General features: G+C 43.0%; 1 protein-coding gene across 1 annotated transcript in view; it reads left to right on the top strand.

Moving 5' to 3' along the window:
- The window catches only part of LOC134566054 (uncharacterized), a 449970-nt gene that overhangs the window by 38848 nt on the left and 396149 nt on the right, over positions 1 to 14973 (top strand). The window contains exon 3 of the mRNA XM_063425766.1: positions 13080 to 13231. Within this exon, the coding sequence (XP_063281836.1) occupies positions 13080 to 13231 (152 nt within the window). The remainder of the gene's footprint in view (positions 1 to 13079; positions 13232 to 14973) is intronic.

The following is a 14973-nucleotide window of genomic DNA, read 5'->3' as shown; positions in this document are numbered from 1 at the left end:
CTCTCACTAACACACTCACTAACACACACACTCACTCACTCACTCACTAACACCCACACACTCACTAACACACTCACATTAACACACTCACTAACACACTCACTAACACTAACACACTCACTAACACTAACACACTCACATTAACACACTCACTAACACACACACTCACTCACTCACTAACACACTCACTAACACACTCACATTAACACACTCACTAACACACTCACTAACACTAACACACTCACTAACACTAACACACTAACACTAACACACTCACATTAACACACTCACATTAACACACTCACATTAACACACTCACATTAACACACTCACTAACACTCTCACTAACACTCTCACTAACACACTCACTCACTACCACTCTCACTAACACACACACTCACACACACACGTTTTTTCTGTTTTTTTTTTAAATTTAATCCCCCCAGCCTCCTTACCTGTGTGAGAGCTGGGGGGATTCCCTGGGGTCCAGTGGTGTTTCTGGTCACCCGACTGGCGGGCGCGCGAGGGAGCACTGTCCCCTGGGTGCTCCCTCTTCAGCTCCCTCGCGTGCCGCGTACTGATACCGGAGCCGGAAGATGACTTCATCTTCCGGCTCCGGCTTCAGTGCGGTGCGCGAGGGAGCTGAAGAGGGAGCACCCAGGGGACAGTGCTCCCTCGCGCGCCCGCCAGCCGGGTGACAGCAGGGTCAGCCTCGGGGGGCCTGGAGTTGGCTGGCTCCTGGGCCCCCCAGCAGAAGAGGCTGGCCCTGTGGGTACAAACCGGGTCGCAGGGGCGGCCGGGCCCCCTGGTGGGCCGGGCCCCCTGGTGGGCCGGGCCCGGTCGCAGCCGCGACCCCTGCGACCCTGGTATGTACGCCACTGCCGAGTGGGGCCGGATGGAACAGGAGCCCTAAACTCCGGTCAAGGAGAGGGTCTGGGCACAAGGGGGCCCCGGGAAGCCACTTGAGGGTTAGGTCGGCATAACGCAGGATCTAGTCGCCTTGCATCCACATACTCATCAGCCAGATGGGCCGCTTCCGTGAGGGTGTGGGGACGTCGGTCTCGTACCCAGTTACTTAAGTCCTGCTGTAAAATATTAAAGAAATGCTCTAGGAGAAACAGCTGCAGCACCTCCTCGGCAAATACGGCTTGGCATCACTCGATCCAATGGGTAGCGGTGCACGCAGCGTGTTAGCCCATTCCATGTGGGTATCACATCCTCGCTTCTTGGTGTCCCAGAATTTCCGCTGGTATGCCTTAGGGGTTATGGCATACCGTTTAAGTAAGGTGTCTTTGACAAGGTGGTATTGTTTTACGTCGTCCTCTGGGATGGCCCAGAAGGCTTCCGCGGCTTTCCCGGATAGCTTGCCGTATAGGATGGTGACCTATTCCTCTGTGGGTACCTGGTGAAGCGCACTCTGCTTTTCAAAGTCCACCAAATAGCTGTCGATCTCCCCCTCTGCTTCCAGGAACTGTTTAAATGCAGCAAATGGTACCTATCGCTTCTCCGTGTTGGCAGGAGCAAGGGTAACTGTGTGTGGCTCTGCAGGGCACTGGGCAATAATCCTTTGTAGCTCATATTCCCCCTTTTCTCGAGCTTCCGCTGCTACCTCGGCAAAAATCTGAGCAATCCGATCCTCCGAGGGGTTTGGCCCATAGACTGCCAACTGCTTCCTCACTATACGGACTGTTTCGTCTCCAGCCCTGGTAGAGTTCCGATCCAGCTGCTGTAACTCCGCAATCAGCTCCCTTTTAGGTCGGTTGCTGGCAATCCCTCCACGGCTTTCCAGTAGATCCTTCAGGTTCGTCCTTTTTAGCTGCTCATATCGGCTTTCCATCCGACCTGCATGCCTCCTGGGGTAGAAGGACCATCCCACCGCTGCCACCAAATGTGACGGTTACCCCTATAGAGTGATCGTATCTACCGTCTGGACATCCTTCTTCCCATAGATGGAGAGCGCTGCAAGGTCCCAACCCGATATCCTGGAGAACTAGTATAGCTGAAGAGAGCTCTTACAAGAGCTAGCAGTGATATAGCAGTTATAGTTCTTACAACACGAGACAAGGCTGCGAGTTGAGGGTAAGAAGGTCTGGTTTATTGAGCAACTTGCATTTCTTTTATACAGATTTACAGGCCAGAGGCCACACAGAGACACAAGGAACATAAACCAATGGGAACAATAAATATTACTGTAACACTCCCACATACAGTCAGCAATCCCTCCCCTCTGCCTGTGATATAATTAAGATAGCTAATGGAATAGCTAATGGAATTATCCACAGGCAGAAAATACCCATTTTTAACCAAAGTACAGAAAAACCCCAAAACTCAAACATATACATATAAATTATACATCCCTGGATAGCTCTGATCTGGGCGGACAACATATCCAAAAATCACTCAGATCAGAGCAGGGGTTCCCAATTTCTGTGGAAGTCACATTTGACCGACCGGACCGTTCGTGCAATTTATACATTATTTGAATGAGAAGATAGACTGGCCGACAGCCTAATTCTGTGGAACTCTTTTGGTCATGAAATCAAGCATGCGGTTGGTGAGGGAGGCTGTTCTTGCAGCTTCTCACTCCTCCCTTATGTGCCTTCTGTAATGCCGGGACCCGGAATATGACGTATTCCAGCCCCGGCACACTAAACAGCATGCTGGAGGATTGGGAAGCTGACCCATACTGGACCCCAGGGAGGTAAAATTGTCTGAGTCTGTGTGTGTTTGACTGTCAGTGAGTCTCTCTGTCTGTCTGTGTGTGTGTCTGTCAGTGAGTGAGTATGTGTGTCAGTGAGTGTGTATGTGTGTCAGTGAGTGAGTGTGTGTGTGTCTCTCTGTGTTTGTGAGTGTTTGTATCTGACAGTGAGTGTGTGTGTGTCTGACTGTCAGTGAGTCTCTCTGTCTGTCTGTGTGTGTGTCTGTCAGTGAGTGAGTATGTGTGTCAGTGAGTGTGTATGTGTGTCAGTGAGTGAGTGTGTGTGTGTCTCTCTGTGTTTGTGAGTGTTTGTATCTGACAGTGAGTGTGTGTGTGTGTGTCTGTCAGTGCGTGTGCTTGTCTGTGCTAGTCTTATAAATTAAATTCACGAAAATGCATTGAATACATAATTTATCACAGCGATAAATTATGTATTCAATGTACAATGTTTGTATTAGGCAGTATGTGTGTATGGATGTACGTATTAAACAGTTTGTATATGGATGCATGTATTAGGCAGTGTATGTGTATGGATGCAGGTATTATGCAGTATGTGTGCATGGATGCATGTATTAGGCAGTGTGTGTTTATGGATGCATGTATTAGACAGTGTGTGTATATGGATGTAGGTATTAAGCAGTATGTGTGTATGGATGCATGTATTAGACATTGTGTGTGTTTATGGATGCATGTATTAGACAGTGTGTGTGTATGGATGCATGTATTAGGCAGTATGCGTGTTTATGGATGCATGTATTAGGCAGTATGTGTTTTTATGGATGTATGTATTGGGTAGTATGTGTGTATAGATGCTTTATTAGGTACTGTGTGTGCATTGATGCATTGATGTGTTTATGGATAAATAAATACAAAAAGAGAAGTCCTGCGCTTAAGCAGCAAGGACTACAACACACATCAGCCCCAATATATAGTAAAAACCAAAGAAAAGAAAATGTTACTTGCGCTTTCTCCTTAATCCCTATGTATATTTAGACAAATGGAGGTCATTTAGTTGCTCCAATGGCCATTGGAGGGATGCCCGCCTGCCAACGTCAAGGCAGACCCCCCTAAGCGGGTCCTAACACTGACCCTTCAGCCTGCTTCCTTGAGCTTCTGGCAAAGATATCTCTAATGAGACAGAAAGGGGTATTTTTTTTATATACACCCCTTTACTTACACCCCTTTACTTATTAACTTATTAACTTATTAATTTGTCTAAATATACATAGGGATTAAGGAGAAAGCGCAAGTAACATTTTCTTTTCTTTGGTTTTTACTATATATTGGGGCTGATGTGTGTTGTAGTCCTTGCTGCTTAAGCGCAGGACTTCTCTTTTTGTATTTGTATTTACTTTGTATCACACAGCCTGGTTACAATGCTGCTACCCATCCCATGTGTTCCCTATTAAGGGTTAATAAGTAAAGGGGTGTATATAAAAAATACCCCTTTCTGTCTCATTAGAGATATCTTTGCCAGAAGCTCAAGGAAGCAGGCTGAAGGGTCAGTGTTAGGACCCACTTAGGGGGGTCTGCCTTGACGTTGGCAGGCGGGCATCCCTCCAATGGCCATTGGAGCAACTAAATGACCTCCATTTGTCTAAATATACATAGGGATTAAGGAGAAAGCGCAAGTAACATTTTCTTTTCTTTGGTTTATGGATATATGTATTAGGTAGTATGTGTGTATGGATGCATGTATTAGGCAGTATGTGTATGGATGTAGGTGTTAGGCAATATGTGTATATAGATGCTGTATTAGGCACTGTGTGTGTATTGATGCATGTATTAGGCAGTATGTGTGTATGGATGTAGGTATTAAGCAGTATGTGTGTATGGATGCATGTATTAGGCAGTATGTGTGTATGGATGCATGTATTAGGCAGTATGCGTGTTTATGGATGCATGTATTAGGCAGTATGTGTTTTTATGGATGTATGTATTGGGTAGTATGTGTGTATAGATGCTGTATTAGGCACTGTGTGTGTATTGATGCATGTATTAGGCAGTATGTGTGTATGGATGTAGGTATTAAGCAGTATGTGTGTATGGATGCATGTATTAGGCGGTATGTGTGTATGAATGTAGGTATCAAGCAGTGTGTGTTTATGGATGCATGTATTAGGCACTGTGTGTGTATTGATGCATGTATTAGGCAGTATGTGTGTATGAATGTAGGTATTAAGCAGTATGTGTTTATGGATGTACGCATTAAGCAGTATGTGTGTATTAGGCAGACCTAACTGGAAACCATATGGCAAAATTTAGGCCAAAATAGCTGATCTAGAAGAATTCTCCAATTTGGCTACAGTCGCAGTTCAGCTGTTTTTGCTTTGCAATTTGGTTTTCAACTCTAGGCATACATCCTTGCACCAGCCCTGCCTGGCTGTGACTCACACAGCCTGCATGAAAAAAATATGGTTTCATTTTTAGCCAGATGTTAACTTGCTTCTTGTTAACTTAATTTTTTTTCTCCTGCTCTGTAAATTGAACTTTAATCACACACCGGAGGCTCCTGGAAGGCATTGGCGGATCCAGGGGGGGGGGGCAACGGGGCAATTGCCCCCCCCGAGATTCTCCCCTGCCGGCTAGTGCAGGGCTGACATTGCCCAAGTGCCAGCCCTGCATTGTGCCTGCAGACCGGGAGGGAGATCAGTGATCAGTGATCTCCCTCCCCGGTCCGCAGGCACATTACTGACAGCCGACCGGCAGGGGAGGGAGAGAGGACCCGGGAGCTGTTACCAGCAGCTCCTCCGGGTCCTCCTCTCGCGAGATTTGGAGCGTTGCCGCGGTTACCACGGCAACGCTCCAAATCTCGCGAGAGTGAACTCTAGCCCTGGAGCGCGGGCTAGAGTTCACTGGAACCACTGGACCACCAGGGATTCCCCACTGGGACCACCAGGGATCCAGAAATGTCCCCCCTCCTCCTCAATAAAGGTAAGAAGGGAGGGGGGACATAATATATTTTATTAAATACATTTTTTTTTTATTTTTTTATTAAAAAGCCTCCCTTCCCTCCTCCCCTCCCCCATACACACTGCCCCCATACACACTGCCCAACATACACTGCCCCCATACACACACTGACCCCATACACACTGCCCCACATACACTGCCCCCATACACACTGCCCAACATACACTGCCCCCATACACACACTGCCCCCATACACACACTGACCCCATACACACACTGACCCCATACACACACTACACACACTGACCCCATACACACACTGACCCCATACACACACTGACCCCATACACACACTGACCCCATACACACACTGACCCCATACACACACTACACACACTGTCCCCATACACACACTACACACACTGTCCCCATACACACACTGTCCCCATATACACACTGTCCCCATATACACACTGTCCCCATACACACACTGTCCCCATATAAACACTGACCCCATACACACACTACACACACTGACCCCATACACACACTGACCCCATACACACACTACACACACTGACCCCATACACACACTGACCCCATACACACACTACACACACTGACCCCATACACACACTGACCCCATACACACACCACACACACTGACCCCATACACACACTGACCCCATACACACACTGACCCCATACACACACACTACACACACTGACCCCATACATACACACACTGACCCCATACACACAAACACTGCCCCCATACACACAAACACTGCCCCCATACACACAAACACTGCCCCCATACACACAAACACTGCCCCCATACACACAAACACTGCCCCATACACACAAACACTGCCCCCATACACACACTGTCCCCATACACACACTGTCCCCATACACACACTGTCCCCATACACACACTGTCCCTATATACACACTGTCCCCATATACACACTGTCCCCATACACACTACACACACTGACCCCATACACACACTGACCCCATACACACACTACACACATTGACCCCATACACACACTGACCCCATACACACACTGACCCCATACACACACTGACCCCACACACACTGCCCCCATACATACACACACTGCCCCCATACACACAAACACTGCCCCCATACACACAAACACTGCCCCCATACACACACTGCCCCCATATACACACTGTCCCCATATACACACTGTCCCCATATACACACTGTCCCCATACACACACTGTCCCCATACACACACTGTCCCCATATACACACTGTCCCCATACACACACTGCCCCACAAACACTGCCCCATACACACACTTCCCCCTTACACACACTGACCCCATACACACACTGACCCACAAACACTGCCCCACATACAAACACTACACACACTGACCCCATACACACACTGCCCCCACAAACACTGCCTCCATACACACACTGCCCCACAAACACTGTCCCCATACAACACTGTCCCACAAACACTGTCCCCATACACACTGCCCCACAAACACTGCCCCATACACATACTGCCCCGCACACACTGCACACCTATACACACACAGTGCCCTACACACCCTGCTGCCCCCCCATACACACATTGCCCCAAACACACACACACGACCCCCCCATACACACAGTGCCCCCCATACACACACTGCCCCACACAGACATACAGTGCCCCCCCATACACACACTGCCCCACACAGACATACAGTGCCCCCATACACACACTGCCCCCTAACACACACACTGCCACCCTTACGCACTCACACTCACTTCACCACTCACACACACACACTGCACCTTTCACACACACTTCACCCCTAACACACACCACTTCTCCTATGCCCTATATCCCAGCAGACCCCAGGTAAGTTGTCAAACTGTTCTTAAACGGTATGACTACTTACTCCAGGGTGGGATCCTGGCACTACTGGCACCATAACTACTACACTGAGCTGTAGTGGTTATTGTGCTAGGATTATTTTTTTTAAATAATCTACAAGTGCCCCTCCCGAGATCAGGCTCTGGATCCGCCACTGCTGGAAGGTCTAGAAGATTATTAACAGAGCAGGAGATAATAAATACTAAATTAAACTGAATGTACAATGAATTAAGTTTCAATATTAGGTTTCTCTTTATAGGAAGTGTTTAGGAAGACTGTGTAGGTCACATGCAGGGAGGTGTGCCTAGAGCTACATAATGGCAAAGAATTGAGCAGTGAGACTGCATGGGCATGATCTATATACCAAAACTGCTTCATTAAACTAAAGTTATTTTTGGTGTCTATAGTGTCCCCTTAACCCCTTAAGGACCAAACTTCTGGAATAAAAGGGAATCATGACATGTCACACATGTCATGTGTCCTTAAGGGGTTAAGTTGATATTTTAGTCAATACAGCAGAGGAGGGTAATTCAAGGCTCTGGAATGAGTGTCCTATTTTAGAAGATATGTCTACAATAGGGAGGATTACAGTGTGTACCATTGGAAGGAGGTACGTGCACCACAAAGTCCATTGCAATTTGGGACCAGGATCTTTCAGAAATAGGCAAGCCATGTAACAATCCCACTGGTAACTGTGGTGAGGAGTTAGTGGTTGCAGGCTTTGATGTAGTTATTAACATCTTAAACCTGTCTGGATACGCCTGGACGACCAGACTTTTCGCTATGAAGAAACAAGGTAAATATTTGCCCTTGATCCAAAGGTGATACATGAAAACTTAGTTTGCCGTGGGAGACAAATTTTGAGAAGCTTCAATCTTTTTAAACAACAAAGAGGAAATTGATAACACTAACAGGTTCACCTGTTCTGCCCCACACAATGTTTTGTAGATAACGTACTAGTACATTATACTTCAACATTTTGTGTGTAAGAAATTGTCCTATTGTGTTATGAAACAAGAATAACCAACAACATTCCAATATTTTCACAAAAGGGCATTAAAGGAACACTATAGTCACCTAAATTACTTTAGCTAAATAAAGCTGTTTTAGTGTAAAGATCATTCCCCTGCAATTTCACTGCTCAATTCACTGTTATTTAGGAGTTAAATCACTTTGTTTCTGTTTATGCAGCCCTAGCCACACCTCCCCTGGCTATGATTGACAGAGCCTGCATGAAAAAAAAACTGGTTTCTCTTTTAAACAGATGTAATTTACCTTAAATAATTGTATCTCAATCTCTAAATTGAACTTTAATCACATACAGGAGGCTCTTTCAGGGTCTAGCAAGCTATTAGCATAGCAGGGGATAAGGAAATCTTAATTAAACAGAAGCAATAAAGAAAGCCAAAATAGGGCTCTCTTTACAGGAAGTGTTTATGGAAGGCTGTGCAAGTCACATGCAGGGAGGTGTGACTAGGGTTCATAAACAAAGGGATTTAACTCCTAAATGGCAGAGGATTGAGCAGTGAGGCTGCAGGGGCATGTTCTATACACCAAAACTGCTTCATTAAGCTAAAGTTGTTCAGGTGACTATAGTGTTCCTTTAAGAAACTATACACATAAAAGTTTAAATATATATTTTTTAAATAAGCAAAAGTTACAAACATATGTTGTAGTCCTTGCTGCTTAAGCGCAGGACTTCTCTTTTTGTATTTGTATTTACTTTGTATCACACAGCCTGGTTACAATGCTGCTACCCATCCCATGTGTTCCCTATTAAGGGTTAATAAGTAAAGGGGTGTATATAAAAAATACCCCTTTCTGTCTCATTAGAGATATCTTTGCCAGAAGCTCAAGGAAGCAGGCTGAAGGGTCAGTGTTAGGACCCACTTAGGGGGGTCTGCCTTGACGTTGGCAGGCGGGCATCCCTCCAATGGCCATTGGAGCAACTAAATGACCTCCATTTGTCTAAATATACATAGGGATTAAGGAGAAAGCGCAAGTAACATTTTCTTTTCTTTGGTTTTTACTATATATTGGGGCTGATGTGTGTTGTAGTCCTTGCTGCTTAAGCGCAGGACTTCTCTTTTTGTATTTGTATTTACTTTGTATCACACAGCCTGGTTACAATGCTGCTACCCATCCCATGTGTTCCCTATTAAGGGTTAATAAGTAAAGGGGTGTATATAAAAAATACCCCTTTCTGTCTCATTAGAGATATCTTTGCCAGAAGCTCAAGGAAGCAGGCTGAAGGGTCAGTGTTAGGACCCGCTTAGGGGGGTCTGCCTTGACGTTGGCAGGCGGGCATCCCTCCAATGGCCATTGGAGCAACTAAATGACCTCCATTTGTCTAAATATACATAGGGATTAAGGAGAAAGCGCAAGTAACATTTTCTTTTCTTTGGTTTATGGATATATGTATTAGGTAGTATGTGTGTATGGATGCATGTATTAGGCAGTATGTGTATGGATGTAGGTGTTAGGCAATATGTGTATATAGATGCTGTATTAGGCACTGTGTGTGTATTGATGCATGTATTAGGCAGTATGTGTGTATGGATGTAGGTATTAAGCAGTATGTGTGTATGGATGCATGTATTAGGCAGTATGTGTGTATGGATGCATGTATTAGGCAGTATGCGTGTTTATGGATGCATGTATTAGGCAGTATGTGTTTATATGGATGTATGTATTGGGTAGTATGTGTGTATAGATGCTGTATTAGGCACTGTGTGTGTATTGATGCATGTATTAGGCAGTATGTGTGTATGGATGTAGGTATTAAGCAGTATGTGTGTATGGATGCATGTATTAGGCGGTATGTGTGTATGAATGTAGGTATCAAGCAGTGTGTGTTTATGGATGCATGTATTAGGCACTGTGTGTGTATTGATGCATGTATTAGGCAGTATGTGTGTATGAATGTAGGTATTAAGCAGTATGTGTTTATGGATGTACGCATTAAGCAGTATGTGTGTATTAGGCAGACCTAACTGGAAACCATATGGCAAAATTTAGGCCAAAATAGCTGATCTAGAAGAATTCTCCAATTTGGCTACAGTCGCAGTTCAGCTGTTTTTGCTTTGCAATTTGGTTTTCAACTCTAGGCATACATCCTTGCACCAGCCCTGCCTGGCTGTGACTCACACAGCCTGCATGAAAAAAATATGGTTTCATTTTTAGCCAGATGTTAACTTGCTTCTTGTTAACTTAATTTTTTTTCTCCTGCTCTGTAAATTGAACTTTAATCACACACCGGAGGCTCCTGAAAGGTCTAGAAGATTATTAACAGAGCAGGAGATAATAAATACTAAATTAAACTGAATGTACAATGAATTAAGTTTCAATATTAGGTTTCTCTTTATAGGAAGTGTTTAGGAAGACTGTGTAGGTCACATGCAGGGAGGTGTGCCTAGAGCTACATAATGGCAAAGAATTGAGCAGTGAGACTGCATGGGCATGATCTATATACCAAAACTGCTTCATTAAACTAAAGTTATTTTTGGTGTCTATAGTGTCCCCTTAACCCCTTAAGGACCAAACTTCTGGAATAAAAGGGAATCATGACATGTCACACATGTCATGTGTCCTTAAGGGGTTAAGTTGATATTTTAGTCAATACAGCAGAGGAGGGTAATTCAAGGCTCTGGAATGAGTGTCCTATTTTAGAAGATATGTCTACAATAGGGAGGATTACAGTGTGTACCATTGGAAGGAGGTACGTGCACCACAAAGTCCATTGCAATTTGGGGCCAGGATCTTTCAGAAATAGGCAAGCCATGTAACAATCCCACTGGTAACTGTGGTGAGGAGTTAGTGGTTGCAGGCTTTGATGTAGTTATTAACATCTTAAACCTGTCTGGATACGCCTGGACGACCAGACTTTTCGCTATGAAGAAACAAGGTAAATATTTGCCCTTGATCCAAAGGTGATACATGAAAACTTAGTTTGCCGTGGGAGACAAATTTTGAGAAGCTTCAATCTTTTTAAACAACAAAGAGGAAATTGATAACACTAACAGGTTCACCTGTTCTGCCCCACACAATGTTTTGTAGATAACGTACTAGTACATTATACTTCAACATTTTGTGTGTAAGAAATTGTCCTATTGTGTTATGAAACAAGAATAACCAACAACATTCCAATATTTTCACAAAAGGGCATTAAAGGAACACTATAGTCACCTAAATTACTTTAGCTAAATAAAGCTGTTTTAGTGTAAAGATCATTCCCCTGCAATTTCACTGCTCAATTCACTGTTATTTAGGAGTTAAATCACTTTGTTTCTGTTTATGCAGCCCTAGCCACACCTCCCCTGGCTATGATTGACAGAGCCTGCATGAAAAAAAAACTGGTTTCTCTTTTAAACAGATGTAATTTACCTTAAATAATTGTATCTCAATCTCTAAATTGAACTTTAATCACATACAGGAGGCTCTTTCAGGGTCTAGCAAGCTATTAGCATAGCAGGGGATAAGAAAATCTTAATTAAACAGAAGCAATAAAGAAAGCCAAAATAGGGCTCTCTTTACAGGAAGTGTTTATGGAAGGCTGTGCAAGTCACATGCAGGGAGGTGTGACTAGGGTTCATAAACAAAGGGATTTAACTCCTAAATGGCAGAGGATTGAGCAGTGAGGCTGCAGGGGCATGTTCTATACACCAAAACTGCTTCATTAAGCTAAAGTTGTTCAGGTGACTATAGTGTTCCTTTAAGAAACTATACACATAAAAGTTTAAATATATATTTTTTAAATAAGCAAAAGTTACAAACATATAAAGCTAACTAATTATAAAAGTAGGACATTGTCAATTCCAATCGTAGATTCAGTGGTCATCCATAGAGATCATTTAGAAAAGAGATCCCTTGTATGGACTAGTAATTAATAGATGCCAATACATTTCACTGCTGAAGCTTATTATGCTATTCAACTTATGCTAAATAAAATATGACGTTTTTATGTAACCACGTAAAGAGCTAGTCATTGCTCTAAAGTAATATTTAAAATGTTACTTTCATATGCAATTATAAGTTCAATATCGTAAGCTAAAAAGTAAACAAAACACGATTCACAACATAAGAAAAACATTTGGCTTCCTACAAGGCAACTTTATTTCTCCAACCTGACTGTTCTTCACTAAACTAATTGCAAATGTTGATCAGGACATCAGTACAATTGTGTGAAAGTGTTGAGGTTACTAAGAAATAAAATAACAGATAATTGATACAATTCATGCTCAAATTAACACATTTATACTCCGATTAAGCTGTTTTTAATAAAATAACCCAGTTGATAGTCGAATGCCCATGACAGCATAGCACTGGATATAATATGTTTAGTTGTCACAGTGGTAGTAGATAGAAGTCAGGTAAGAAGCAATTGATGACCCACTTTTCCACAAATATGTCCTACCGATGTCTATGAACCTTGTTGCATGGGTTTTGGATAACTAGCAGGAGAAGGAAACACAGTTTTTTTTTTTTTGGTTGGAGAATCTTTTAAACAAAAACTATTCATGATGGGGCTGTAAATTAACCAATGTGTTTCTCTCTCTGTTTTAGGACAACCTGATGAGACAGATCAATCTATCAAAACAAGTCTACAACATTTCTTTGCAAGACACAAGGTTCCGATGTGTATTGCTATCACTCATACTAATATGTTTTTTGAAGAGTTGAAAGAAAATGGTATCCTGTCTGAAGATGACTTATTGGTACATATTTTTATTACCTTGTGTAAAAATTTATTTTCATGTTAGATGTCAATTTATTAAAGGGACCCTCCAGTGCCCACATACTAAAAAATAATAAATCACATTTGAGTAAATATACCCCAAACTAAAACCAAATATACCCCAAACCACTAATTCCTCACCACAGTGACATTCTGTGTCTGTCCAATCACAGACTTCCCAATGCAACTCAATCAACTCTGGGCAATTGCTTGCCTTTTGAGTTTAGCTGTACTGATCTAACCAAACCAGGAAGTAACGGGGCCAGTTGTAGCCAGGGGGTGTAACAAGGATATTTTATAAAAGTTAAAATTTCTATTGAAATGTGCTCTTTTTGTATAATAGAATGAGGGCACACTCTTCACAGACTGAAGCGCTCTAGGGATCTGGGTGTCCCTTTAAGATTTAAATTTTTTTTTTTAATTCTTGTAAATTTACTCAAAAAAAATCTACTTACTACCTACTATATTGCTGCCACTTCCAAACAAAGAAAAAATGCTCCATAACAAACGATGTACACCACACTGCAATGGCATCAAGACAAAATATTAAAATATTTAAAAAAAATCTTTAAAAAATTTATATCAATATACCAACAAATATTTTTCATAATATTAAATCATTCTAAAACTGTATCCAAAAATATTAAGTAGTTTCAAAAGCTTATTTAACAATATTAAGTGTTCACAGAGATTTTAATGACTTCCGATTGCAACTTATTTTATGAGTTGCACAATTTCTGGCATCTATTAAATTGACTTCTATATGTGTTTGAGAAAAAAAAAATTCTTTGTTGGTTAGAAGGAGAGACTTGATGGCATGGATGTCCATCAGGGTTTGGCAACCAGCAATAAAAGAGGAAAAACACTGATACAGTGAGGGGGAAAAGTATTTGATCCTTTGCTGATATTGAACGTTTGCCCACTGACAAAGAAATGATCAGTCTATAATTTTAATGGTAGGTGTATTTTAACAGTGAAGGACAGATTAAAAAAAAATAAATCCAGAAAAACACATGTCAAAATGTCTGGCCCCCAGGTGTCTTTTATACAGGTAACGAGCTGAGATTAGGTTACCTGTATAAAAAAGACACCTGTCCACAGAAGCAATCAATCACATTCCAAACTCCACCACGGCCAGGACTGAAGAGCTGTCCAAGGATGTCAGGGACAAGATTGTAGACCTACACAATGCTGGAATGGGCTGCAAGACCATCGCAAGCAGCTTGGTGAAAAGGTGACAACAGTTGGTGCGATTATTTGCAAATGTAAGAAACACAAAATAACTGTCAGTCTCTCTCGGTCTGGCGCTCCATGCAAGATCTTACCTCGTGGAGTTTCAATGATCATGATAACGGTGAGGAATCAGTTCAGAACTACGCAGGAGGATCTTGTTAATGATCTCAAGGCAGCTGAACATAGTCACTAAGAAAACAATTGGTAACACAATACGCTGTGAAGGACTGGAATCTTGCAGCGCCTTCAAGGTCCCCCTGCTCAAGAAAGCACATGTACAGGCCCATCTGAAGTTTGCCAATGAACATCTGAGTGATTCAGAGGAAAACTGGGTGAAAGTGTTGTGGTCAGATGAGACCAATATCAAGGCATCAATTGAGACCAACTATTTGGCATCAATTCAACTCGTCATGTTTGAAGGAGGAGGAATGCTGCCTATGACCCCAAGAAAACTATCCCCACCGTCTAACATGGAGGTAGAAACATTAT

Source organism: Pelobates fuscus, chromosome 6 (genome assembly GCF_036172605.1).
Source record: "Pelobates fuscus isolate aPelFus1 chromosome 6, aPelFus1.pri, whole genome shotgun sequence".
NCBI lineage: Eukaryota > Metazoa > Chordata > Amphibia > Anura > Pelobatidae > Pelobates > Pelobates fuscus.
This window is presented reverse-complemented; position numbering and strand designations above follow the sequence as displayed.